Genomic DNA, 27865 nt, shown 5'->3' with positions numbered 1-27865 from the left:
TTTTTTAGCCCGAGTGGATTTTGATTCCTGCCTCCGCCAGCTGTCTACCCAAATAATTCCTTTTTCTTCAATTGAATTACAAGGTTTGCGATTCGATTAATGTTTGCTTTGTTATCTTTGTTAAGAGTTTTTTTTTTGCATGAAAGTGCTCGATTTTGTAATTTTTTTGTTTTTTTTATTCTGTTTAACCTTGTTTAGTTTTGTCCTAGTGTTTCATTTTTCTATTTTTCTAAATCACTAAAAGTTTAGTGAATATTATATATCCACCTCTTTAAATTTTTTCCACTCCAATTACATGTAATTTAGTTACCCTATCCGCGTTTTGCATCTATATGGTATAAACCGAAAGAGAACAATGAAGTTCGTTTTGTTTTCTGTCTGTTATTATTTTGTCAATTTAGAGGTAATTTGCTCTTTTTTCCCTTCTAACGTTAAAGTTCAGCAGCAAGGTTGAGATTTAGGATTGATTTTGGGAATATCGATTCATCTTATGGAATACGACAATCGTATCTCAAGATACAACGATTTCATTTTGTAATAGAAGCACTACAAATTACAAAACTCGACGAACTTTGAATATGATTTTTGAACTTTCCGGAATATAGAACACAAATTTCGATGCAACAAAATGATTTGCACGAAAATGTATATAGTTTGGAATTCAAGACTTTGTAATTGAAAAAAAAAACTTTCGCATTCAAACATATGAATTATATTTATAGAGATTGAAAACTTTAAATGAAAAGTTGATTCTCAAAACATGTCAAGTATAACAACCCCTTACATACAATAATTCGGCTGAATGAGTTTTTCAATTTGAATCACCGAATTCAAATTCATATTCAAATTGACAATTCTTAATTGTCACAAAGAGGTGTACATGACATGCATTGAAGAGGTCATTCAACCACCAATTCACAATTCTGAATTTAAACTGTCACGAAAAGCTTTTATCGTTTCTTTTCATTTATTTATACTTAATTATATATTATATATTTTATGAATTTGAATTCGGTGATTCAAATATAATATTTTTACTCAATAAAATCCAAACGATTATTTGTGAACACTTTATTAATTTTTTATTCACCCTAATTAGTAATCGAGAAATAATTTCATCACAAATAATTTATCGATTCTAAATGGATACACAATCCAAATTTCCAACATTGTTGTGAATAACTTGAACAACTGAATTTGTAACTAGAGTGCCACACCATAATTTTCTTATAAATTGACCCAGTTTGGTATCAAAAGTCATAACTAAAAATATTTTAAAAAAATGTTTTTTTTTACTTTATAAGGTGTTTGGATGGTCATGTAAGTGCTTAAAAAATATTTTTTAAGTCAAATTTAGATCTTTTTCAAAAGCCTAAAATCAGAGCTAAAAAAAACACTTTTTTTAAAAAAATCTATGAAATCCAAACGTGATCATTATCATATAATATGGATTTTGTGCATCGAAACATAAGAAATCATTTCACTATTCGTAAATTTAGAGACAAACACAATATGAAATGAACTCAACATAAAGGATTTAAATCTTTCTCACCAAAGTTAAAACAAATTGGGCCAGTGATGGAATCAACCCCAAATAGTCTTCAGAAAAGCCCAAATACTCTTGGGCTCCTGAATTCAGAGTTATCATACATTATATCTTTTTTCGTTTTCTTTGGTTCCTTTAATGTCGTTTCGGACAAATATGTTAAATTTTCCTATGCATGTGATCGTGAATCTCTCTCTGATTAATATAACATTTTAGAAAAAGTACTTTTTTCGCTTCGTAGGTGGTTTTTGGAATCGAGATCCACCCAATTCACTATTCGGAGTAGGGCGGGCGGAGGCACGTATATGGCCACCTGGGCTGTAGCCCGGGTGGCCCAATTGTTTTTTTTTAATTTATATGTTAGTTTTGATCCAAAAAATTTCAGCCTTGATGGAAAACGTAGGCCCAGTTATAAAAAATCAATGAGCACAGTATTAATGCCCAAAATTGGGCTGTTCATCACCACTTCGCCTCAGCTCTTTTCTTCTAGAAACCAACGCTCCGCCCTCCGATGACTTTGTTAATCTAGCATTTGAGTTCGTTGATCAGCCATTGTCGTCGTCTAAAGGTACTTTACAAAGCATGCAACATCCAAACAATTAAAGGTTTTTTTCCCTCTTTTTTTGGGTCAATGTGAAAATACACAATGTTTTTTTTGAGTTGTTGGTAAAAATCACAAATTTTCTCTTATTTTCAGAGTAACTTTGCTCCCGTTGAAGAGATGGGAGACATCACCAAAAGAAAAATATAGTATTTTACTTGTCGTTCTTTTACCTTGGGTTTTAAAATTGCAACTCGACGGGGGTTTTCACTTGTATAGACATATATCGCTCTCTACCTAAATTTTTCAGGTAATTGTAAGTTGGATACTGAATTTTCCTTCGTGCTTTTATTTGATATCATGTTTACGAAATGTCGTTTTTTTATTTTTCGGAAATTACTTTCTCACAATTGAGTTTCGCTTATATTTTTGTTTACTGCATAGCTCAGCACACTGGTTTTTCTTTTTTTTCTTTTTTTTTTTTTTGTTTTGCTTATCAAGCTTAAAACAAATTGAACTATGGATAAACAATACACTTGATTGTGAGTTTTTCAAGTCTAGATGTTTCATTTGGTAAAACTTTGCATACATTTTTTTCTGACAATGCGCAAATTAATATTTACTTTGATTCAATCTCAATTTAAAATGATTTTTGGTTGTTTTAATGTAAAATCAAGAGAGAGAAAGGGAAACAATATTTGATTATTTTTTAAGCCAAGAATTGACAATAATTCATCACCCGAGAGGGCCGGCGCGAATACATCCATTAATAAGGAGCTCGAACCTCCGCGTAAATCTCAAAGATTTTCAAATCTAGCGAGTTCCATATAAAAATTATTGAAGATCTTGTAAATGATAATATTTTTGAAACTATAATTAATAGGTATCTTACTCGTGATCTATTAGTTCCTCGTTGAAATTTTTTAGCCCGAGTGGATTTGGATTTCTGCCTCAGCCAGCTCATGGTCTCCTCAAATAATTCATTTTTCTTCAATTGAATTACAAGGTTTGCGATTCAATTACTGTTTGCTCTTTTATCTTTTTTTAATAGTTTTCTTGTTTTTTTTGCATGTAAGTGCTCGGTTTTGTAATTTTTTTATTATGTTTAACCTTGTTTAGTTTGGTCCTAGTGTTCCATTTTTTTATTTTTTGAAATCACTAAAAATTTAGTAAATATTAAATATCTACCTCTTTAAATTTTTTCACTCCAATTACTAGGAACGACAATGGGGCGGGTCGGGACGGGGATGCCTTCCCCATCCCCGTCTCCGAATTCAAATCTGATCACAATACTCGCCCCAATCCCCATTAATTTTTAACGGGGATTCCCCGTCTCCATCCCCGTGGGGACCATGTTCCCGCCCCCATACCCATACCCAAATATATATATATATATATGAATTAGTAAATTTTATTATATAAGAATATAAAAATGATTATTCAATTTTTTAATAAAATATCTAAAATATTTAAATACAAAATATTTTTATACATCAAAATTATTATTATAAAAAAAATACTATGTATCAAAAATTTATTAAGATTATACATTGTTTCTAAATTTATCAAAATAAATAATATATATATATTTATTTGGACTAGTATAAATACTTTATATGTGTATTAACATGAACGAAATTCAAATAATATTTTTATGTTATAAAAAACTATGCTATCATAAACGGATACATTATATATAATATATAAAAATATATATAAACGAAATAATAATAATACTTTAAATTTTAATTTTCTAACAATATTTTAGATTTAATAAAATTTGATAATTAAAATATTTGTATATTATTATTATTATTATCGGTTATTATCGGGGCGGGTTCGGGGATGCGGATATCATCCCATCCCCAAACCCGAATCCATACCCGAAAATATTCCCCCAAACCCACCCCGTTTCGGGTTTTCTCAGCGGGTATCTAAACCCGCGAGGAAAATTATCATCTCTACCAATTACGTGTAATTCAGTTATCCTATCCGCATTTTGTACCTATATGGTATAAACCGGAAGAGAAAAAGCCAAACCTTGGCATTGGAGAGCAATTTGTTCTCTGTCTGTTATTATTTTGTCAATTCAGAGATAATTTGCTCTTTTTTCCATTCTGACGTTAAAGTTCAACAGCAAGATTGAGATTTAGGATTGATTTTGGGAATATCGATTCATCTTATGGAATACGACAATTTTCTCTCAAGATACAACGACTTCGTTTTGTAATGTAAGCACTTCAAATTACAAAACTCAACGAACTTGGAATATGCTTTTTGAACTTTTTGGAATGTAGAACAAAAACGTCGATACAACAAAATGATTTGCACGAAAATGTATATAGTTTGGAATTTCAGACTTTTTAATTGTAAAAAGAACAAAACAAAACAAAACTTTTGCATTCAAACATATGAGTTATATTCATAAAGATTGAATTTTAAATGAAAAGGTGATTCTCAAAAGATGTCAAGCATAACTACCCTTCACATACAATAATTCGGCTGAATGAGTTTTCCAATTTGAATCATCGAATTCAAATTTATATTCAAATTGACAATTCTTAATTGTCACAAAGAGGTGCACATGACATGCATTGAAGAGGTGTCATTCAACAACCAATTCACAATTCTGAATTTAAACTGCCACGAAAAGCTTTTACCTTTTCTTTTCATTTATTTCCACTTAATTATATATTATATATTATATGAATTTGAATTCGGTGATTCAAATATAATAAATTTATATTCAATTTTTTTACTCGATAAAATTCGAACGATTATTTGTGAACACTTTATTAATTTCTCATTCACCCTAATTGGTAATCGAGAAATAATTTCATCACAAATATTTTATCGATTCTAAATGGGTACACAACCCAAATTTCCAACATTTTTGTGAATAGCTTGAACAACTGAATTTGTAACTAGAGTGTCACACCATATTTTTCTTAGAAATTGACCCGGTTTGGTATCAAAAGTCATACCTAAAAAAAAATTAAAATGATTTTTTATTTTATAAGGTATTTGGATGGTCATGTAAGTGCTTAAAAAAATATTTTTTATGTCAAATTTAGAGCTTTTTCAGAAGCCTAAAATCATAGCTAAAAAAAACACTTTTTTTTTAAAAAAAAATCTATGAAATCCAAACGTGCTCATTATCATATAATATGGATTTTGTGCATCGAAAATCATAAGAAATCATTTCATTATTCGTAAATTTCAAAACAAACACAATATGAAATGAACTCGACATAAAGGATTTAAATCTTTCTCACCAAAGTTAAAACAAATTGGGCCAATGATGGACTCAAGCCCAAATAAACTTCAAAAAAGCACAAATATTCTTGGGCTCCTAGATTCAGAGTTATCATACATTCTATCTTTTTTTGTTTGCTTTGGTTCATTTAATGTCGTTTTGGACAAGTACGTTAAATTTTCCTATGCATGTGATCGTGATTCTCTATTTGATTAATATAACATTTTAGAAAAAGAAATTTTTTTCACTTTGTAGGTGGTTTTTGGAAGAGCTTCTGAAACATCCTAGAACTTCTACTGAATTTTTTTTTTTTTTTAAAACTCTCTGATAATAAAATAATGAATATAAATATATATATATATATATGCCCATACATATATATATATAATACTTAAAAATAACTTTACTTAATTTAATATAAATTTACACATTAAAGATAAATAATAACGAAAGTACATGCATGCAAATAAATACCTAACATTAATTACTAAATAATAATCCATAAGATTGTCATAATAAAATTCCTAAATAATATTTTCTTGACAAAAATCCATGCAAACTTATAAAATAAATACAAAAAAATCTAATAATAAAACATATGCGGAAATAAATGTTCTAGTCTCAACATAAAATTCATCTTAGAGCAATGGTCACGGGTTCTAGCCGCCTGGATACTCATACGCCCTCGCCGCCAGTCGAAAACACATTAACTTCATTATTATTCTGCTCACCTGCACCATTTCAATCTAGTGAGCCTAGAGGCTCAGCACGTTCTATCCTTATATAACAAAATGAAACCACACACAAGCACACATCATATAAAATACGTGAATAATAATTATACGTGCATGCTCTTAAAATATTATGAATATAAACATGAAATAAAATCATACTATTTAATCATCATGCTATAACATGTATCATCATAAATATCATAAATTAACTTATCATATTTTCTTAGTTCTCAACAGGTCGTATCCATGTCGGTGGCATCATACTAATCGATTGATCAATCTATAAACCAACGTACGCGACGGTGGGATTTCCACCTCTGTGCTGCCACTTCACCAGCCCTCTCAGCTGGATCCATAAGCTCATCATACATAAACATCATTAGGAAGGTCACCGGGCCCAGGTATCCCGGCCTCCAACCACATCACTTTCCACCTTCACTTCAACTTCCATAAAAATATTTTTCATAACATGCTCTTAAACTTATCATGAAAATTTTTAATGATGCATGAACTTAAAATTTTCAATATTTCTTTATTTCATGAAAATTTGTCCGTAAATATATATTTAATTTATTTTCTTAAAAATAATACTTATATATCTAATAAAAATTCATGCATGAATAAAATATATATTTACGAACATTTATTTTTCCAAGGACTTGTTCGAGCTGCTGACCGCTAGACTTAAACTCAAAAATTCTTAGACTGACCCAAAAATCCAAAAGCCCAACCTGACCTGGCCCATTAAGCTTCTTGGGCCCTCAAGCCCAACCCATAAATTACTAACTTAAACTCTTAATTAATTAAAATAAAATACCCGAGCCCAAAATAATAAAATCTAGACCCGGACTAAAACTAAATTGGCCCATCATAATATGACCCGACCCAGACCCGGACCCTTGGACCCATGCCCTGCCCGCCTAAACCCAAAAGCTTCTCTGTACGAGGCCTTCTTCAAGCTCACAACCTCACGGCTGCCCCAACTTTTCTTGCTTTTTATGCCCAGATCCGGCCACCCATGGCCGGAGTGCCACCGGCAAGACCTCCCCAGGGTCCTGCCGGACCGACCCCTGGTCCAGCCAGCCCCCTAACCGAGCAACCTGATCTTATCTTCCCCATGAACCTGCGCGACCCGCCACCTGCACACACTCACGACCAGTCTTGGTTCCAGCCCTTACCAAGACCAAGCCAACCTCTAGCCCAGCCCCTAAGGACCCTAACTTGAACCCCTAACCCTTACTTCGTCCCTGGTCCGACCATGAACCAGCATGAAGAACCTGAACCCATAACCAAGCCGATGCAAGAATCTGCCGCGTCCCGGAAAAAGCCGCGTCTTGCTTGAATGCAGCCCTTTTTCCATGGCCAAGACACCACCCCAAGACACCCCTAAAGGACTCTAGAACGACCCTACAACATGAACCAGCAAGCTCGAACCGGATCCCTTCCAAAAACAACTTGAAACAAAGGGTTAAATGCATCCAAGCGTTAGACTTGCATGAAACATAAATTTTATCAATTAAAAACCGAACACACATGCATAAACAAATCATTCATATTAAAATCATTGTATAGGATTTAAATGGTGAGCAAGGAAGGGATTCGAACGTGCCTTGTTGAAGATTTGAACAAAACGTTGATATCGACACGTATCGGGCTCGCCGGGACGAACAGACCTTCAAACTAATTTAAAAACCTTGAAGAATTGGATATGGAGGCTAGTGATTCTGCTGTAAAAACGTGGGAGATGAGAAGGAAGAAGGTGGAGGCGGCTAGGTGAGTTTTGGCGTGAGATAAGGTGGGTTTTTAGGTTAGAATAAATTAAATTACACTAATTAAACTAAGTAGATAATTATACCATAAAATATATTTAAAACACATAAGTAAAAATATAGGTTAGGTAACATAATGAAAATCTCGTAATAATAATTAAATAGATTTTTAAAAGTTATTAAAAGTCATTAAAATTACTTATTTTGGGTAAAAACTAGCACATAATTAAATATATATCTAAATTCCTTAATTTTCTTTAAATTATACCATAAAATAATATTTTAAGGCTCCTAAAAATATCATAAAATATTTTGGGTGTAAAAGTAATATTTCGTCCGTCCACGGTCCCGCCTACGCGATAAAAAAAATAAACTTTCTAAGATAAATTCATAAATCACCTCCTACCTATTTAAATGCCGAAACAAATATTTAAAACATGCTAATAAATCATATAATTTAAATAATCACTCATTAAAACAATTTGACACATTTTCACATTATTTTAAAATTATTAAATCCCCTAGTTATGCATGCGGATTTACGTGCCGAATTTCTGAGCGTTACAGCTTCTAGATTTTCTTTCACAAAATTTTTAAATTTTGTGAAATTTTGTGAAATAAAAGGTGAGAATTGCATTCTAAAATTTCTCCCAAACACTAGCGTAATCAAGATCCACCCAATTCACTATTCGGAGTAGGGCGGGTGGAGGCACGTATATGGCCACCTGGGTTGTAGTCTGGGTAGCCCAATAGTTTTTTTTTTTAAAATGTATATGTTAGTTTTGATCCAAAAAATTTCACCCTTGGTGGAAAACTTAGGCCCAATTATAAAAAAATCAATGACCCCAGTATTAATGCCCAAAATTGGGTTGTTCATCACCACTTTGTCTCGGCCCTTTTCTTCTAGAAACCAACGCTCCGCCCTCCGATAACTTTGTTAATATAGCATTTGAGTTTGTTGATCAGTCATTGTCGCCGTCTAAAGGTACTTTACAAAGCATGCAAAATCCAATAAATTAAAGATTTTTCCCCTCTTTTTTGGGTCAATGTTAAAAGAAACAATTTTTTTTTTGTCGGTAAAATTCACAAATTTTCTCTTATATACAGAGTAATTTTGTTCCCGTTGAAGAGACATGAGACATCACCAAAAGAAAAATATAGTCTTTTACTTGTCGTTATTTTACCTTGGGTTTCAAAATTGCAACTTGACGGGGGTTTCACTTGTACAGAAATATATCGCTCTCTACCTAAATTTTTCAGGTTATTGGAAGTTGGATACTGAATTTTCCTTCGTGCTTCTATTTGATATCATGTTTACGAAATGACGTTTCTTTATTTTTCGGGAATTACCTTTTCCCAATTGAATTTCGCCTATATTTTGTTTACTGCATAGCTCAGCACACTGGTTTTTTTTTTCTTATCATGCTTAAAACAAACTAAACTATGGATAATCAATACACTTGATTGTGGGTTTTTCAAGTCTAGATGTTTCATCTGGTAAAACTTCGCGTACATTTTTTTTGGGTAATGCGTAAATTTATATTTACTTTGATTCAATCTCAATTTAAAATGATTTTTGGTTGTTTTAATGTCAAATCAAGAGGAAAAAAGATAAAAAATATTTGATTATTCTTTAAGCCAATAATAGACAATCATTAATCATTTGAGGGGCGACACGAATACACCCATTAATAAGGATCCCGAACCTCCTTTTAAATCTCAAAGGTTTTCAAATCTTTGAAAACTTAGGCCCAGTTATAAAAAATTAATGAGCCCACTATCAATGCCCAAATATGAGATGTTCATCACCACTACGCCTCTGCCCTTTTCTTCTGGACCAACGATCCGTCCTCCGATGACTTTGTTAATCTAGCATTTGAGTTCGTTGATCAGCCATTGTCGCCATCTAAAGGTACTTTACAAAGCATTCAAAATCCAAGAAATTAAAGTTTTTTTTTCTCTCTTTTTTGGGTCAATGTTAAAACTCACAATGTTTTTTTTGGGTTGTTGGTAAAATTCACGAATTTTCTCTTATTTACAGAGTAACTTTTATCTCGTTGAAGAGATAAGAGACATCACCAAACGAAAAATATAGTATTTTAATTGTTGTTCTTTTACCTTGGGATTTAAAATTGCAACTCGACGGGGGTTTTACTTGTACAGACATATATCGCTCTCTACCTAAATTTTTCAGGTAATTGGAAGTTGGATACTGAATTTTCCTTTGTGCTTCTATTTGATATCATGTTTAAGAAATGTTGTTTCTTTATTTTTCGGGAATTAATTTCTCACAATTGAATTTTGCCTATATTTTAGTTTACTGCATAGCTCAGCACACTGATTTTTCTTTTTTTTTTTTTAACTTTTTTTTTTTGCTTATCATGCTTAAAACAAATTGAACTATGAATAATCAATGCACTTGATTGTGGGTTTTCAAGTCTAGATGTTTTATTTGGTAAAACTTTGAATACTTTTTTTTTGGACAATGCGCAAATTAATATTTACTTTGATTCAATCTCAAATTAAAATGATTTTTAATTGTTTTAATGTCAAACCAAGAGAGAAATAGGGAAACAATATTTGATTTTTCTTTAAGCTAAGAATTGACAATCATTCATCATCCGAGGGGGTCGACGCGAATACATCCATTAATAAGGAACCCAAACCTCCGTGCAAATCTCAAAGGTTTTCAAATCTTTGAGATTTGAAAACTTAGGCCCAGTTATAAAAAATTAATGAGCCCACTATTAATGCCCAAAATTGGGTTGTTCATCACCACTTCTCCTCCGCCCTTTTCTTCTGAAAACCAACGATTCGCCCTCCGATGACTTTGTTAATCTAGATTTTGAGTTTGTTAATCAGCCATTGTCGTCGTTTAAAGGTACATTACAAAGCATGCAAAGTTCAAAAAATTAAAGTTTTTTTTTCCTCTTTTTTTTGGGGTCAATGTTAAAAGGTACAATGTTTTTATTTGGGTAGTTGGTAAAATTATCAAATTTTTTCTTATTTACAAAGTAATTTTGCTCACGTTGAAGAGATAGGAGACATCACCAAAAGAAAAATATAGTCTTTTACTTGTCCTTCTTTTACCTTGGGTTTCAAAATTGTAACTCGACCGGGGTTTCATTTGTAGAGACATATATCGCTCTCAGCCTAAATTTTTCAAGTAATTAAAAGTTGGATACTGAATTTTCTTTCGTGCTTCTATTTGATATCATGTTTACGAAATGTCGTTTTTTTATTTTTCGTGAATTACTTTCTATCAATTGAGTTTCGCCTATATTTTTGTTTACTGCATAGCTCATCACACTGATTTTTCTTCTTCTTATCATGCTTAAAACAAACTGAACTATGGATAATCAATACACTTGATTGTGGGTTTTTCAAAACTAGATGTTTCATCTGGTAAAACTTTGCGTACATTTTTTTCGGACAATGCGCAATTTAATATTTACTTTGAATGAATCTCAATTTAAAATGATTTTTGGCTCTTTTAATGTCAAATCAAGAGAGAAAGAGAGACACAATATTTGATTCTTTATTAAGCCAATAATTGACAATAATTCATCGTTCGAGGGAGCCCCACACGAATACATCCATTAATAAGGAGCCTGAAATCTCAAAAGTTTTCAAATCTTTGAGATTTGAGAACTTAGGCCCAGTTATAAAAACTAATGAGCCCACTATTAATGCCCAAAATTGGGCTGTTTATCACCACTTCGCCTCCGCCCTTTTCTTCTGGAAACCAATGATCCGCCTTCCTATGACTTTGTTAATCTATTATTTGAGTTTGTTGATTAGCCATTGTCTCCGTCTAAAGGTACTTTACAAAGCATGCAAAATCCAAGAAATTAAAGGTTTTTTTTTCTTTCTCTTTTTTGGGTCAATGTTAAAACTCACAATGTTTTTTTTTTTGTTGTTGGTAAAATTCACAAATTTTTTCTTATTTACCGAGTAACGTTGCTCTCGTTGAAGGGATATGAGACATCACCAAAAGAAAAATATAGTCCTTTACTTTTTGCTCTTTTACCTTGGGTTTCAAAATTGCAACTCGATGGAAGTTTCACTTGTACAGACATATATTGCTCTCTACCTAAATTTTTCAGGTAATTGAAAGTTGGATGCTGAATTTTCTTTCGTGCTTATATTTGATATCATGTTTACAAAATGTCGTATCTTTATTTTCGAGAATTACTTTTTCACAATTGAATTTCGCCTATATTTTTGTTTACTGCATAGCTCAGCACAATGGGTTTTTTTTTTCCTGCTTATCATGCTTAAAACGAACTAAACTATGGATAATCAATACACTTCATTGTGGGTTTTTCAAGTCTAGATATTTCATCTAGTAAAAATTTGCATATATTTTTTTCGAGAAATGCGCAAATTAATATTTACTTTAATTCAATCTCAATTTAAAATTATTTTTGGTTGTTTTAATATCAAATCAAGAGAGAAAGAGAGAAACAATATTTGATTCTTCTTTAAGCCAAGAATTGACAATCATTCATCATCCGAGGGGTCGACACGAATACATCCATTAATAAGAAACCCGAACCTCCATGTAAATCTCAAAGGTTTTCAGATCTTTGAGATTTGAAAACTTAGGCCCAGTTATAAAAAATTAATGTGCCCATTATTAATGTTCAAAATTAGGTTGTTCATCACCACCTCTCCGCCCTTTTCTTCTATAAACCAACGATCCGCCCTCCGATGACTTTGTTAATCTAGCATTTGAGTTTGTTTATCAGCCATTGTCTCCATTTAAAGGTACATTACAAAGCATGCAAAATCCAAGAAATTAAAGGGTTTTTTTCCTCTTTTTTTTTGCGTCAATGTTAAAAAACACAATGTTTTTAATTGGGTTGTTGGTAAAATTCACAAATTTTCTCTTATTTACAGAGTAACTTTGCTCACGTTGAAGAGATAGGACACATCACTAAAAAAAAATATAGTATTTTACTTGTCGTTCTTTTACCTTCAGTTTCAAAATTGAAACTCGATGAGGGTTTCACTTGTAGAGACATATATCGCTCTCAACCTAAATTTTTCAGGTAATTGGAAGTTGGATACTGAATTTTTCTTTTTGATATCATGTTTACGAAATGTCATTTCTTTATTTTTTGTGAATTACTTTTTCACAATTGAGTTTCGCCTATATTTTTGTTTACTGCATAGCTCAGCACATTTGATTTTTTTTTCCTATCATGCTTAAAACAAACTGAACTATGGATAATCAATACACTTGATTGTGGGTTTTTCAAAACTAGATGTTTTATCTAGTAAAACTTTGCATATATTTTTTTCCGGACAATGCACAATTTAATATTTACTTTGAATGAATCTCAATTTAAAATGATTTTTGGCTCTTTTAATGTCAAATCAAGAGAGAAAGAGGAAAACAATATTTGAGTCTTCTTTAAGCCAAGAATTGACAATCATTCATCTTTCGAGGGAGCCCCACACGAATACATCTATTAATAAGGAGCCTGAAATCTCAAAGGTCAAATCTTTGAGATTTGAAAACTTAGGCCCAGTTATAAAAAACTAATGAGCCCACTATTAATGCCCAAAATTGGGCTGTTCATCACCACTTCGCCTCCGTCCTTTTCTTCTGGAAACCAACGATCCGCCCTCCGATGGCTTTGTTAATCTAGCATTTGAGTTTATTGATTAGCCATTGTCGCCGTCTAAAGGTATTTTACAAAGCATGCAAAATTCAATAAATTAAAGGTTTTTTGTCCCTCTTTTTCTGGGTCAATGTTAAAAGACACAATGTTTTTTTTTTTATTGTGGGTAAAATTCACAAATTTTCTCTTATTTACATAGTAACTTTACTCCCGTTGAAGAGATAAGAAACATCACCAAAAGAAAAATATAGTATTTTACTTTTCGTTCTTTTATCTTGGGTTTCAAAATTACAACTCGACGGGGGTTTCACTTGTACAGACATATATCGCTCTCTACCTAAATTTTTCAGGTAATTGGAAGTTGATACTGAATTTTCCTTCGTGCTTCTATTTGATATCATGTTTACGAAATGTTGTTTATTTATTTTTTGGGAATTACTTTATTATAATTGAATTTCGCTTATATTTTTGTTTATAGCATAGCTCAGCACACTGATTTTTTCTTTTTTTATGCTTATCATGCTTAAAAAAAACAGAACTATGGATAAACAATACACTTGATTGTTGGTTTTTCAAGTCTAGATTTTTCATCTGGTAAAACTTTGCATATATTTTTTTTTGGAAAATGCGCAAGTTAATATTTACTTTGATTCAATCTCAATTTAAAATGATTTTTGGTTGTTTTAATGTCAAATCAAGAGAGAAAGAGGAAAACAATATTTGATTCTTTTTTAAGCCAAGAATTGACAATTATTCATCATCCGAGGGGGCCGATACGAATACATCCATTAATAAGGAGCCCGAACCTCCGTGTAAATCTCAAAGGTTTTTAAATCTTTGAGATTTAAAAATTTAGGCCCAGTTATAAAAAAATAATGAGTACACTATTAATGCCCAAAATTGGGATGTTCATCACCACTTCGCCTCCGCCCTTTTCTTCTAGAAACCAAAAATCCGCCGTCCTATGACTCTGTTAATTTAGCATTTTAGTGTGTTGATCAGCCATTGTCGTCGTCTAAAGGTACTTCACAAAGCATGCAAAATCCAAGAAATTAAGGTTTTTTCCCCTCATTTTTTGGGTCAATGTTAAAAGACACAATGTTTTATTTGTGTTGTTGGTAAAATTCACAAATTTTCTCTTATTTACAAAGTAACTTTGCCCCATTTAAGAGATAGGAGTCATCACCAAAAGAAAAATATAGTCTTTTACTTGTCGTTCTTTTACATTGGATTTCAAAATTTCAACTCGACAAGGGTTTCACTTGTAGAGACATATATCGTTCTCTGCCTAAATTTTCAGGTAATTGGAAGTTGGATACCGAATTTTCCTTCGTGCTTCTATTTGATATCATGTTTACGAAATGTCATTTCTTTATTTTTCGGAAATTACTTTATCACAATTGAGTTTCGCCTGTATTTTTGTTTACTGCATAGCTCAGCACACTGATTTTTCTTTTTTTTGTTTGGCCCCGTTTGGATTTGGTAGACATTTTTAAAAAAAACACTTTTTTAAGCTACAATTTTTGGCTTTTGAAAAAGCTCTAATTTTGACTTAAAAAAGTGCTTATTTAAGCACTTTTTTGGTTAATCAAACACCTTGTTAACTGAAAAGCACTTAAAAAATGCTTTTTTGGCCTGGCTTTTGAAACCAAACGGGGCCTTTATCATGCTTAAAACAAACTAAACTGTGGATAATCAATTCACTTGATTTGGTTCTCCAAGTCTAGATGTTTCATCTGGTAAAACTTTGCATACATTTTTTCCGGGCAATGCTCTAATTAATATTTACTTTGATTCAATCTGAATTTAAAATGATTTTTGGTTGTTTTAATGTCAAATCAAGAGAGAAAGAGGAAAACAATATTTGATTCTTCTTTAAGCCAATAATTGACAATCATTCATCATCCGTGGGGGCCGACACAAATACATCCATTAATAAGGAGCCCGAACCTCCGTGTAAATCTCAAAGGTTTTCAAATCTTTGAGGTTTGAGAACTTAGGCCGAGTTATAAAAAATTAATGAGCACACTATTAATGCCCAAAATTGGGCTGTTATGCACCACTTCGCCTCCGCCCTTTTCTTATGAAAACCAACGATCCACCATCCGATGACTTTGTTAATCTAGCATTTGAGTTTGTTAATCAGCCATTGTCGTCGTCTAAAAGTTCTTTACAAAACATGCAAAATCCAATAAATTAAAGGTTTTTTTTTTTCGTTTTTTTTGGGTCAATGTTATAAGACACAATGTTTTTTTTTTTTTTGTTGGTAAAATTCACAAATTTTCTCTTATTTACAGGGTAACTTTGCTCCCGTTTAAGAGATGTGATACATTAACAAAAGAAAAATATAGTCTTTTACTTGTCGTTCTTTTACCATGGGTTTCAAAATTATAACTCGACGGGGGTTTCACTTGTACCGACATATGTCGCTCTCTACCTAAAATTTTCAGGTAATTATAAGTTGGATACTTAATTTTCCTTCGTGCTTTTGTTTGATATAATGTTTACGAAATGTCGTTTCTTTATTTTTCGAAAATTACTTTCTTACAATTGAATTTCTCCTATATTTTTGTTTACTTCATAGCTCAGCACACTAATTTTTCTTTTTTCTGCTTATCATGCTTAAAACAAACTGAACTATGGATAATCAATACACTTGATTTGGTTTTTCAAGTCTAGATGTTTATCTGATAAAACTTTGCATACATTTTTTTTGGGCAATGCATAAATTAATATTTACTTTGATTCAATCTCAATTTAAAATGATTTTTGGTTTTTTTATTGTCAAATCAAGAGAGAAAGAGGAAAAAAATATTTAATTCTTCTTTAAGCCAATAATTGACAATCATTCATCATCCGAGGGGGCAGACACGAATACATCCATTAATAAGGTGCCCGAAATCTCAAAGGTTGAGATTTGAAAACTTAGGCCCAATTATAAAAAAATAATGAGCCCACTATTAATGCCCAAAATTGGGTTGTTCATCACCACTTTGCCTCCGCCCTTTTCTTATGGAAACCAACGATCCGCCCTCCGATGACTTTGTTAATCTAGCATTTGAGTTTGTTGATCAACTCTTGTCGTCATCTAAAGGTACTTTACAAAGAATGCAAAACCCAAGAAATTAAAGGTTTTTTTCTCTTTTTTTGGGTTAATGTTAAAAGACACAACGTTTTTTTTTTTGTTGGTAAAATTCACAAATTTTTTCTTATTTACAGAGTAACTTTGCTCATGTTGAAGAGACATGAGACATCACCAAAAGAAAAATATAGTCTTTTACTTGTCGTTCTTTTACCTTGGGTTTCAAAATTGCAACTCGATGGGGGGTTTCACTTGTATAGACATATATCATTCTCTACCTAAATTTTTCAGGTAATTGGAAGTTGGATACTGAATTTTCCTTCGTGCTTCTATTTGATATCATGTTTACAAAATGTCGTTTCATTATTTTTCGGGAATTACTTTATCACAATTGAATTTCGCCTATATTTTGTTTTACTGCATAGGCACATTGGTTTTTATTATTATTATTATTATTATTATTATTATTATTATTATTTTTTTTTTTTTTTTTTTTTTATTTTTTGCTTATCATGCGTAAAACAAACTGAACAATGGATAATCAATACACTTGATTGGTTTTTCAAGTCTAGATGTTTTATTTGGTAAAACTTTGCATACATTTTTTTCGGGCAATGCGCAAATTAATATTTACTTTGATTCAATCTCAATTTAAAATGATTTTTTGCTGTTTTAATGTCAAACAAGAGAGAAAAACGAAGATAATATTTGATTCATTTTTAAGTCAAGAATTAACAATCATTCATCATCCAAGGGGCCGACACGAATACATCCATTAATAAGGAGCTCGAACCTCCGTGTAAATCTCAAAGGTTTTCAAATATTGCGAGTTCCGTATAAAAATTATTGAAGATCTTGTAAATGAGAACATTTTTGAAACTACAATGAATAGGTATCTTACTTGTGATCTATTAGTTTTTAGCTAAAATTTTTTAGCCCGGGTAGATTTGGATTCCTGCCTCCGCCAGCTCATGGTCTACCCAAATAATTCCTTTTTCTTCAATTGAATTACAAGGTTTGCGATTTGATTACTGTTTTCTCTGTTATTTTTGTTAAAAGTTTTTTTTTTGCACTCGGTTTTGTATTTTTTTTTTTGTTTTTTTAAATTCTGTTTAACATTGTTTAGTTTGGTCCTAGTGTTTAATTTTGTTATTTTTCGAAATCACTAAAAGTTTAGTGAATATTATATATCCACCTCTTTAAATTTTTTCACTTCAATTACGAGCCCGTTTGCTTTTAAAAAACTTTTTAAAAAATAAGTGCTTTTTTAAGTTGGCTTTTAAAAATATTTTTTTAAGTAAAAATTAAATTAATTTTATGTTTGGATAAATAGATTGAAAACACTTTTTTATAAATTAAAAGCCTTTGAAAAGGTACAAATATTAGCTTTTAAAAAATTACTTATTTTGACTTAAATAAATGCTTTTAAAAGCACTTTAAAATTATCCAAACAAATTTACAACAACAAAAACACTTAGGCTCCGTTTGGACGTGTTTTTAGAAAACGTTTTTAGTGTTTTATTAGTATAAAAATTTAAAATCTGTGTTTGGGATAAAATTTTTGAATTTTTTTTTAAAAATATTTTCTAAAAAATGTTCTTGAAGTGTTCTTCAAGAACACTTTTTAGAAAACATTTTTTAGGTGTTTTTTTTTTGTTTTTAAAAAAACACGCGGATCTTTTAGACCCTTAAAGTGAACAAATCGGGTCAGACGCCCTAAATGGGTCACTCTGTAAAATCATTTCTCATTCGAACCCTAATTGTCTCTCCCCAACCTGCCGATGCCCTCTCCACCGATGAACAGAGCTTGATTGCTACTAGAGATTTTGGGTTCGTTTCTTTTGATTCGTTTTTCAGTGCTCTGTTTTTCTTCGATCTCTGTTTTTCTTATGTGAGATTTTAACGTCTAGTTTGTTTTTGGAAATGTAAGCGGCAACTTTGACAGGGCGTAGGGGGGACGCATAGGAGGAAGAACACATCAAGCCATTCTGAGGTCACGCCGAGGTTGAATCTGAGATGAATTCACACTTAAGCTCGTACACTTTATGCTTAAAACATGATTAACATTCGAGTCGGATCAAGCTTTGTTGTGCTGCTTCTTGTAATGTTGTGATCTTTGGGTTTGGAGTTTGCTAAGGATAGTACTGTTGGGGTGTGAGGGGGATCGTGAGATCTAAAGATTTGGATCTTTCTAAGCTAATTTTTTTAATTCTTGAATATGCATACATTTTGATTCGAAGGTCTTACTCTAGAGGCGTACAATTTTATGCGTTAAACATGATTAACTTATCATTTTGCATACCCACATAGACATAGTATCAGATTTTACAAGATGAGCAATAGTGTGCTTATCTCCATAGCAAAGGTCCAAATCGACTATTTAAGAATTTTTTGTATTTTTGGTTTTCCAAAATGTGGTAAATGGTAGGAAGTGCCATAAAATCGGTTTATTTTGCCATCTCGATGTTATATTTTCAAGAAAAAGAAAGCTTTATGGTGTGTTTTATGTTGAAGTAATGAATGCATATACGGTTGGATTGTACGTATAAGCAAATGTTGTATTTTTTTTATAGAAGCTTTCTCCTCAGATGTTTTCGGTTTCTATGAGTCATAGGAGTAGTTATTTACCGAATATTTCCAAAACTACTGAGATACGACAATCAAGATTTAGAGGTTAAGAAAGAGTGAGTAGAACTAGCTAGGGGTGGGCAATCGGGTCGGGTTTTTCGGGTCCCGAACCGACCCGAAACCGATCGGGTGGATAAAACGGGTAGTTCGAGTTTTTTGTCGGGTTCGGGTAGTAACCGAACCCGATATATATTTAGTCGGTTCGGTTTCGGGTAATTTAACACTACCCGTACTACCCGATCGGGTACCCGATTATTTATATATATTTTATAAAAATGGTATGGGCTTTTATTATTTGGTTTTATTTGGGCCATTATCCGATTATTTTTGGAGAGTGTCTGTAACCTAGTAGCAGAAGTGAGAAGAGACTCTCTTCAAGAGAGCCGCCGCTGCCAGCCTGCCCTCGTTCTTCCATGGGATCTTGAGAGTGTTCACTCATCGATTCAATTATTCAAAGCAATTGAGTTCTTTATTTTATCCTCAGCTTCTAAAGTTTAATCAAAGGCCAAAGCAATCGATTTCGAGTTCGTCTTTCCTCAGCTTTGATCGGCTTGAAGAGTTTTTTGGACTTCGACTGTTCGAGTTCATTTTTCCTCTGCTTCTATCGGCTTGCTTCTTGCTCTGGTAACGGGTAAGTGTGCTCAAGTGTTAGAATCTTTATATATTTGATAGATATTTGTGTAATCTGAAAAATATTTTCGGCCAACATGATAATTTCAAATCGTTTGAGGGAATTTGTTCATTACATTAGTAGCTTCGTGTGGTATCTTCCACTGATTTGGCTTTTTCTCTTCCGGTTTTTGTTCTCTCCACTGCCGAGGTAGGTTTGGCTTTTTCTCTTCGAGTCTCTTCCTGTTTTTGTTATCTGTCTGTTATTATTTTGTCAATTTAGAGGTAATTTGCTCTCTTTTCACGTTCAGTTAGGATTGATTTTGGGAATATCCATTAATCTTTGATCTGAACAATGGGTTCGACCTTTCTGCTACCAATTATAAGGATCATAAATATTTTTTTTTTAGTTTTTATCATTGAGTTTTCCTTTTTAAGATTCGGTTTGGTATGTTTTGATGAATAGACATATCATATAACTTTGAAATATGTCATTTTTTCTTTAATTTCGACTTTTTTTTCTTGTTCTAGCCTTTTAAATTTATTTATATGCATATTGTCGGTCTGTTTGGGACCTGAAACTTTTTCTCCTTGTGGTCTTGTTAAATTCCTTGTGACACAGCTCATACATAGATGGGGATTGATTTGGATCCATTGGATGACATTTTTGCTGTTGGAGCTGTAAAGAAGGGTAAACCATTTAGTTTTCCTGCTGTCTTTCTTTCATGTGCGCCTTTTTACTGTTTAATAAGCGATGGTACTAACTTCTGCACTTCTGCAGCTCGTCCCACCGGAAAGTTCCAGCCTAAGGCAAAGTTACAAACACCTCGAAATGACTCTATCCCAACTTCGATTTCTTCCCCTAGTGACACTTTAATAAATGAGGCTGTCGAGACAACTGCAAAGCCATCAGAACACAGTTAGTACTTCTGAACGAAAATAGGATGCTTTAATTTTTATTTATTCAGAGAACAAGCATTATTTAGTCTTTGTTCGTTCTGTGTTCTGTTACGATGATTTCGAGTCAGTAATTGGTGTCCTTACAGATGATAAGTGGAATTGTGGGTCAGTGAGCTTCTTGGATGAGAAGGTTGCCCACTCTACTGTTAGTTTGCAGTCTGGTTTGGATGTTGTGTTCAATGATAGTGGAGGCTGGGATTCTTGTATGGAGAAGTCGGTCGGTGAGGTGAGTACTTTATATCTTGTTGCATCTATTGATTTAATATGCTGAGACATATATATTCCCATTTGCAGAATGCCAATATATTTAATGGATTGAATTCCCTTGATGATTTTATTCCTCACACTGCTTCAGATATCGGTAAGCAAGAAGTCTTTAGTTACTATTTCTTCTATTAGATTGGTTCTCTTTTGGAGAGGTTGGTGATCAAATAGATAATATTTTGGAAAATGAGTCACGTGATAACTGTTAAAATAAAATGTGGAAGACATTGACAAAATTGTAGTAGGAATTGAAGGATAATAAGGTTGTTGTTCCCTTTTTTCACTGACAATTATTTATATTTATATTGCAAAAGATGCAAATAATTATTGTAATAATATCCCTAATTGCAAATTTCAAAGATTTACAAATAGTTAATTCCACAATTGTGTCGCAGTTAACTCCTGATATCATGCTAATCCATTAACGCCTAAACATATGTTTTTCAACAATAACCTTACAGAAGGCACTGTTCCTCCTCAAGAGACAGTCCCTAACTCTCATAATCTTTCATCTGTTGATGACTCAAGCAAGACAAGTATAACAACTGATGCTCCATCATTTCCGTTGTCAATTGGGGCACCTACTGTTTCAGGTAGTGATGGAGTTGGTCGTGTGGACAATGGAGTAATGGAAACCAATGTAAGAACCGAAATGTGTATGCTAGTTCTACTCACTCTTTCTTAACCTCTAAATCTTGATTGTCGTATCTCAGTAGTTTTTGCTGAAAGTTGGTTAACTGCAGGAAATGGATGTCATGGACATGGAAAACTTGTCCGAGTTAATTACTAGATCTGGTATTCAATTTTTATACAACTTTATAAGGATAAGTTTGTTTCTAGTATTAGATTTTGACATTATAATTTGTTAGCAGACAAGAGAACTGGAAAATTTCACCCCAAGCCAAAAAAGAAAACGCAGGAGATATGTCAAGGCAGAATTGAGTCTGTTTCCAACCCATTTTGTCCACAACAGATTTCCCCTGAAATTAATTTTGCTAATAAGGAACCACTTCCTGCATTTGATCATGAGGATGTTCTCGATCTATCATCCATAGGATTTGCTCCTGTCATTCCTGCTGATGATACATCTGAACTGCCTGTGAACGATGGGTCCATGAATCTCATGGAAACAAACCAGTTTGTTTCAGGCATCCATATGGACAGTGTCCCCGAAATTCCTGCAAAACTTGTAAACTAGCTACATTCTGCCATTTGATTTGTTGACATTTTTTTTCTTTTTCTATGTGGTCCATGATTCACTCTTTGCTAAATATTCTTGTGTTTTAATGTATATCTGCTAGGCTTCACGCCGGGCGAAGTCAAGAAAAAATGACGATCCTACTGCATCAGATTCATCACAACCACAGGAAAATGCTTTCACATCCACTCAAGAAAATGAACCTGGTAGATCTTTAAGGCCACGAAAACCCAAAACAAAAATATCCGAACTAGTTGATGAGTCAGAAGATGAGATTCTTGCTGGTAGGGTGTTTTCAGATGAATGTCTGGGCAGTTCTGCTCTAAAGGAAGACAACATTAACAATGACGAATATCAAGAGGACGGGGAATTCCTTACGAAAAAGGTGAAGAGGAAGTCCAAAAAACAAGATGGTGATAAAGAAAAAAATGCTAGAAAGCGGAAGACTTCCAAGGGAGCCCCAGAGCAGGAGGTTGATGCAAAGCCTAAAAAGTTCTCTCATTCTACACGGAGAAGAAAATGTAGTTGTTCATCTTAGACTGAGATTTTTGGTTTTGATTCCTGATGACATTTTTGACCAGAAATCTTTGTGATATAGTGGACAGGGTTTTACTTGAAACACCAGAAGATGATATTGATTACCAAAAGGTGCCTCTTCGGGATTTAGTTTTGCTTGCAGAGCACAAGGAGCGGCATATGGTAAGCATGTGCACATCATAATTTTTTTTTCCTTAGCTTGATTACTATGGATGCATGAAATATGGACGGTGACCAGAGAAATATCAAGATTACCTTACAAATATTTATATTTTCGCTACTTCTACTTGTGGCATTCAGTATAAAATTTTCCACTGTTCAATTTATCTGGTTGATTTTAAATTATACAGAAAAAAGAAGAATCAGTAGCAGGAGCACCCTCAACAAAACCGAGGTAAATAATATCTCAGTAATATCCGTTTTTATATTTCTTTATCTAGGCACTTTGAGAAAAAAATTTTACATTTGATTTTTTTACTAGAAACAACTCAATATGTTTAAAGCTTCTTGTTGAACTGTATTATATTTAGTCTAACCCATCGTAGCACACCTTGTTATTTGTGTTTTGCAGTCATGATAACTCTTCTGAGTTCTTCAATGAAGATAATGATGGACATTTAAGCCCTAAGGTTGAAGATAGCAGCATCTATTTCAACTATCAGACTTACATGGATAGAACACCTGTTGCACGATGGTCAAACCAGGACACTGAATTGTTCTATGAGGTATTTGTTTTTAGAGCTTCAATATATTTTCATAAAAAAAAACTTAGAGTGATTAGTTTATGATTTCTGTACTGGTTGATGAAGCACACGCAGAATTTGGGTCATTAGACTAGATTTGGCTCTGATCTCAGTGCGCGAGTGGCTCATTTATATTGTTAATCGTGGGGGGGACTGAACATGGTTTAAATAGATGAACAAGTCGCATTGTTCAAAATGATGACCAGGGATACGGTGAACGATCCCAATCTTGCAGCGATTCACTCCATTGTGGCGGAAACTAATGTATTTCATTTTCTTTTTTATAGCTGTATTTCTCATGAGTTGTGTATTCAAATGCATGTTAAACTGGAATAGGGTTATACTTCTGCCTTTCTAGAGCAATTTCAAGTCGATTTCTTGCATATGCGTGGCATTTTCTTTCCAAATTTACTGGTAGAATATTCTTTATGCGGGACAGTTATTTTCACATCTCATTTGTGACTTAGACCTTCGTAAAATATGATTTCTATTTATACTCATCTCCTCTGTCAGGGTGTGAGGCAGTTTGGGACAGACCTTTCCTTGATTCAACAACTTTTTCCTGGTCGTACACGTCGTCAAGTAAAGCTGAAATACAAAAAAGAAGAAAGACAGCAACCATTGAGGCTTCGTGATGCTTTGACCAATCGATCTAAAGGTATTGATGTGCCGTAATTTCCGACACCCTTTATCAATAGTTGGGTTGGCAAAAGAGAATCACCTTAGAAGTTCAGGGACATTGAACATTTAAATATGTTGGTTTTTTCTTTTAAATGTTGTTTGGTGATCTCTATTGTGCAGATCATTCCCATTTTGAAGCAGTGATCGTGCGACTACAACAAATAGCAGCTGAAGAAAACGAGAATGCTGATACAAACGGCTCTACTGAATTGGGAGACGATGATGTTGTGGATGAGGGGATTCCTGATGCTCCTGCTGTCAATGTAATGTCATTTTCCCTTTTATCACCTATAGTTCCGAACAGTTTGTTGTGATCAAATGAGTGTATCTTATAAATGCTTGAATGATAATTATCGGATGATTGCATCATATAAATGCTTAAGTCGATAAAATATACAAAGCTTTTACTGTTCATAGTTTCTGACACCCCCCTTCACTTGTAACTGTTTTTATTTCCTTTAGCCTTGCACATGGAACCTTTTTGTTTTAGTTATTATTAATATTTGGTGCTGCCACTCCAACGCAGTTCCCCAATGACTACTTGATCTAGTAGTTCAATTCATTAGAAGAAATGGGAAATATTTAAAAGATCCGTGGCCGTTCTTTTGTGCCTGTCTGTGCAGGATGAAGAAGCTAAAAATAAGCAGCCGCAGATGGAGGTACAAGAGAAAGAGGAAGACATAGGACTAGACTTGACAGAAGATGGAAGCCCTTCGAAGTTATACGACAGTGAAGATGATTTGTTAAGATGGAGCCAATATAAGAGTGATGCATGATGCTGACAAACACCATATTTTTTGTCCTTTAATAACACGGTGAGTCGTTTTTAATTTATCTTTTCATGTAATGTAGTGTAAAGGAGCCTTTGTTTATAAAGGCCAAATATGTAAGTTAATTACCCCTCTTCATTAGAGGCATTGATTGGGGAAATTATAAATCTATTGACGACAATCGAAAGATATTCATACATGTTTCTGTCGACCTCCTTTTTTTGTTTTGTTTTTTTTGGAATCAATTTATTGGATTTTGTTTTTTAATAATAATAATAATGATAATACAGTTTTTAAAATTAATAATTTACATGATATCTACATACTTAAAGCACGAATAATAATAATAATTTGACTTGGATTGCTGGCGTTACAAGCCCACTTTCCGAAACTGAAGCCGCCTCCCTGCAACATTTACGATCCCCACTCCCATTGTATCAAAGTTGTGGGATCAAACGCTGCACTCCTCTTTGTGGCGCTTTACTTGGTGGGAATTGGGTCGGGAGGCGTGAAAGCAGCATTGCCGTCTCATGGGGCGGATCAGTTCAATGAAAAGGGACCCAAAGGAGGAAAACAGAAGTCAATTTTCTTTAATTGGCTGCTTCTGTCATTATGCTTAGGAGGAGCATTTAGTCTCACTTTTTTGTTTGGATCCAAGATCATGAAGGGTGGGATTGGGGCTTTACAGTAGGCACCATTGCTATGCTCTTTGCGGTGCTTCGTTACCGGATTACCACATTACCGTATCCATGTTATCAATGGGAGCAGCGCCCTCGCTGAAATAGTGCAGGTGAGCATAAAAACGTAATCTTTCATTGAGTTTCTGCTATTTAGATGCCAAAAAATAAATAAATAATTGTACAATACTAATTTTTTTCCTTGGAAATAGGTGTATGTCGCGGCTATTCGCAACAGAAAACTTAAACTTCCTGATGATTCTAAAGAGCTCTATGAGATCAATCAAGACAGTGAATCTGGAATCCGATCAGATATTTTGCCTCACACCAATGTTTTCAGGTTAATTTCTGGTTATTTATCTTCAAGAATCACTATATACATCAGATGACTATATAAAATTTTTAGTCATTTGAGGGATTTGGGTACATTTTTTCCAGGTTTCTTGATAAAGCAGCAATCCGGGAACCTGATTCAACACAGAACTTTCCTGGGTCAAGTCCTTGGAAACTATGCCGAGTCACACAAGTCGAAAACGCAAAAATCATACTAAACATGGTTCCAATCTTCTGCTGCACATTCATAATGACCTTTTCCTGGCTCAGCTTCAAACTTTCTCCATCCAGCAGGGTGTAACAATGGACACCAGAATCGCCAAAAATTTCAATCTCCCAGCTGCGTCGCTCCCAATTCTTCCCGTCATGTTCTTGTTCCTCATCGTCCCTTTCTACGACCAAATCTTTGTCCCAGTTTCCCGAAAATTCACCGGCATTCCAACTGGGATAACATACTTGCAGCGAGTAGGCGTCGGCCTAATCCTCTCCTCCTTGTCAATGGCAGTGGCAGCAATCATGGAAGTCAAGAAAAACGTGTCGCAAGAGATAACAACATGCTTGATGTGATCCCTTTGCTCCAGCAACCGCTACCAATCAGCGTATTTTGGCTGTCGATCCAGTACTTCATATTCGGGATAGCCGACATGTTCACTTACGTGGGATTGCTCCATTTCTTCTATTCCGAGGTGCCGAAAGACCTGAAATCAATCTCGAGCTGTTTCCTATGGAGTTCAATGGCTGTCGGGTACTTTCTTAGCACCATTATTGTGAAAATAGTTAACAGCACCACATGGGGTACACGAGAAGCGGGGGCTGGCTGACGGGAAATAACATCAACAGGGGCCATTTGAATCTCTTCTACCGACTGCTTTCCGTGCTGAGTTTGTTCAACTTCTTCATCTATCTATTTGTTTCGAAGATGTACAAGTACAGGCAAGAGAGCCATGAAAATGCAGTGGGTGATCGGAGTACATGTGAAATTCTCTTAGCAATTTTATGATGGTGGTGTGAAATATTTGAAGAAAAAGTATTTTGGTATTCCCGTTAGCATGAGCTATCTTTAGTGTTGGTGTATTAGTTTGTCCCACTACCCTACTGGTATTTTTAATGGGCTCAGTAATTTTAGGGGCGCAATATGTTATTCATGTGCCGTAATTTCCGACACCCTTTATGATATGAATCTAAGAGGCGCTCAAAGATTCATATTGTTCCAAGATTTGCTCAGTGATTTACGGTCGAGAGTTGGAGGATTTGGAATTCATGGGAATCAAGTTGGATTTTTTGAAGATCAATTTGAAGGATGTTATAATACTATAAAAGTGGAAAAAGATCAAGAAATTGAAGATTTTCACGTTAGGATGGCGCCCCAGCGCTTGAAAACAGGCGCTTCAGCGCCCCAGTCATGCATCCAGCAGCGCCCCAGCGCTGTCCTACCAGCGCTCCAGCGCCCGTCTTTCGACTTCAGGAAGCGCTCCAGCGCTAACGTGCTTATACACAGTACGGCGTGTAGTGTGTGTTTTCGGATTTTTGAGTATTTATGATATTCTTTTCTATTTTTAAGAGTTTTATTTCTACTAAAAAACTTTTAAGAGATATCTTTGATATCTTTAGATATATTTTGATTTATATCGCGATATCTTTTATTATTTTGTAGTTGTATTATAAATACAACAAACATTCATTATTTTTTAATAACAATTAAGATTTTTTTTCAGATTATTGATTATTCAATACAAAATTCTCTCTAAAATTTTATCAAAGCTTTTGCTTTACCCAAAATCAAACTTATCAAAGTTTCATAGCTTTGTGGCGTCTGTCGATTGATTATCCTCGTGGGTTGTCAGAAACAGGTTTTCTGAAGGTCCCGTTGTGATCAATTGTTTTTCATCGTTGTTACTGTTGCTAGT

At 33.6% G+C, this 27865-nt stretch overlaps 1 protein-coding gene and 1 pseudogene across 1 annotated transcript; both read left to right on the top strand.

The window, feature by feature from the left end:
• The first annotated feature begins 363 nt into the window (after positions 1 to 363).
• On the top strand, positions 364 to 25147 carry LOC140887719 (uncharacterized). Its single transcript, XM_073295160.1, has 15 exons — positions 364 to 403; positions 20418 to 20486; positions 20577 to 20714; positions 20842 to 20981; positions 21050 to 21116; positions 21481 to 21659; positions 21763 to 21814; positions 21889 to 22208; positions 22321 to 22738; positions 22816 to 22916; positions 23105 to 23148; positions 23326 to 23479; positions 24011 to 24155; positions 24299 to 24441; positions 24802 to 25147. The coding sequence occupies exons 2-15, from the start codon at positions 20429 to 20431 to the stop codon at positions 24952 to 24954; spliced, it is 2112 nt and encodes a 703-aa protein (XP_073151261.1). The 5' UTR covers positions 364 to 403; positions 20418 to 20428; the 3' UTR covers positions 24955 to 25147.
• On the top strand, positions 25147 to 27625 carry LOC140867352 (protein NRT1/ PTR FAMILY 4.5-like; annotated as a pseudogene).
• The last annotated feature ends 240 nt before the right edge of the window (positions 27626 to 27865 follow it).

This window comes from Henckelia pumila, chromosome 1 (genome assembly GCF_033568475.1).
Source record: "Henckelia pumila isolate YLH828 chromosome 1, ASM3356847v2, whole genome shotgun sequence".
In the NCBI taxonomy this organism is placed as follows: domain Eukaryota; kingdom Viridiplantae; phylum Streptophyta; class Magnoliopsida; order Lamiales; family Gesneriaceae; genus Henckelia; species Henckelia pumila.
Note: the sequence above shows the minus strand (reverse complement) of the source record. Positions and strands in the feature narration are given on the sequence as shown.

What these genes read in the sequence shown, in the direction of transcription:
- LOC140887719 (XM_073295160.1), top strand. Translation starts at nt 20,429, where the DNA reads ATGGGGATTGATTTGGATCCATTGGATGACATTTTTGCTGTTGGAGCT. An exon ending in TCACACTGCTTCAGATATCG is followed by an intron (nt 21,117 to 21,480) that starts GTAAGCAAGAAG and finishes ATAACCTTACAG; the next exon opens with AAGGCACTGTTCCTCCTCAA. An exon ending in ATGGAGTAATGGAAACCAAT is followed by an intron (nt 21,660 to 21,762) that starts GTAAGAACCGAA and finishes GGTTAACTGCAG; the next exon opens with GAAATGGATGTCATGGACAT.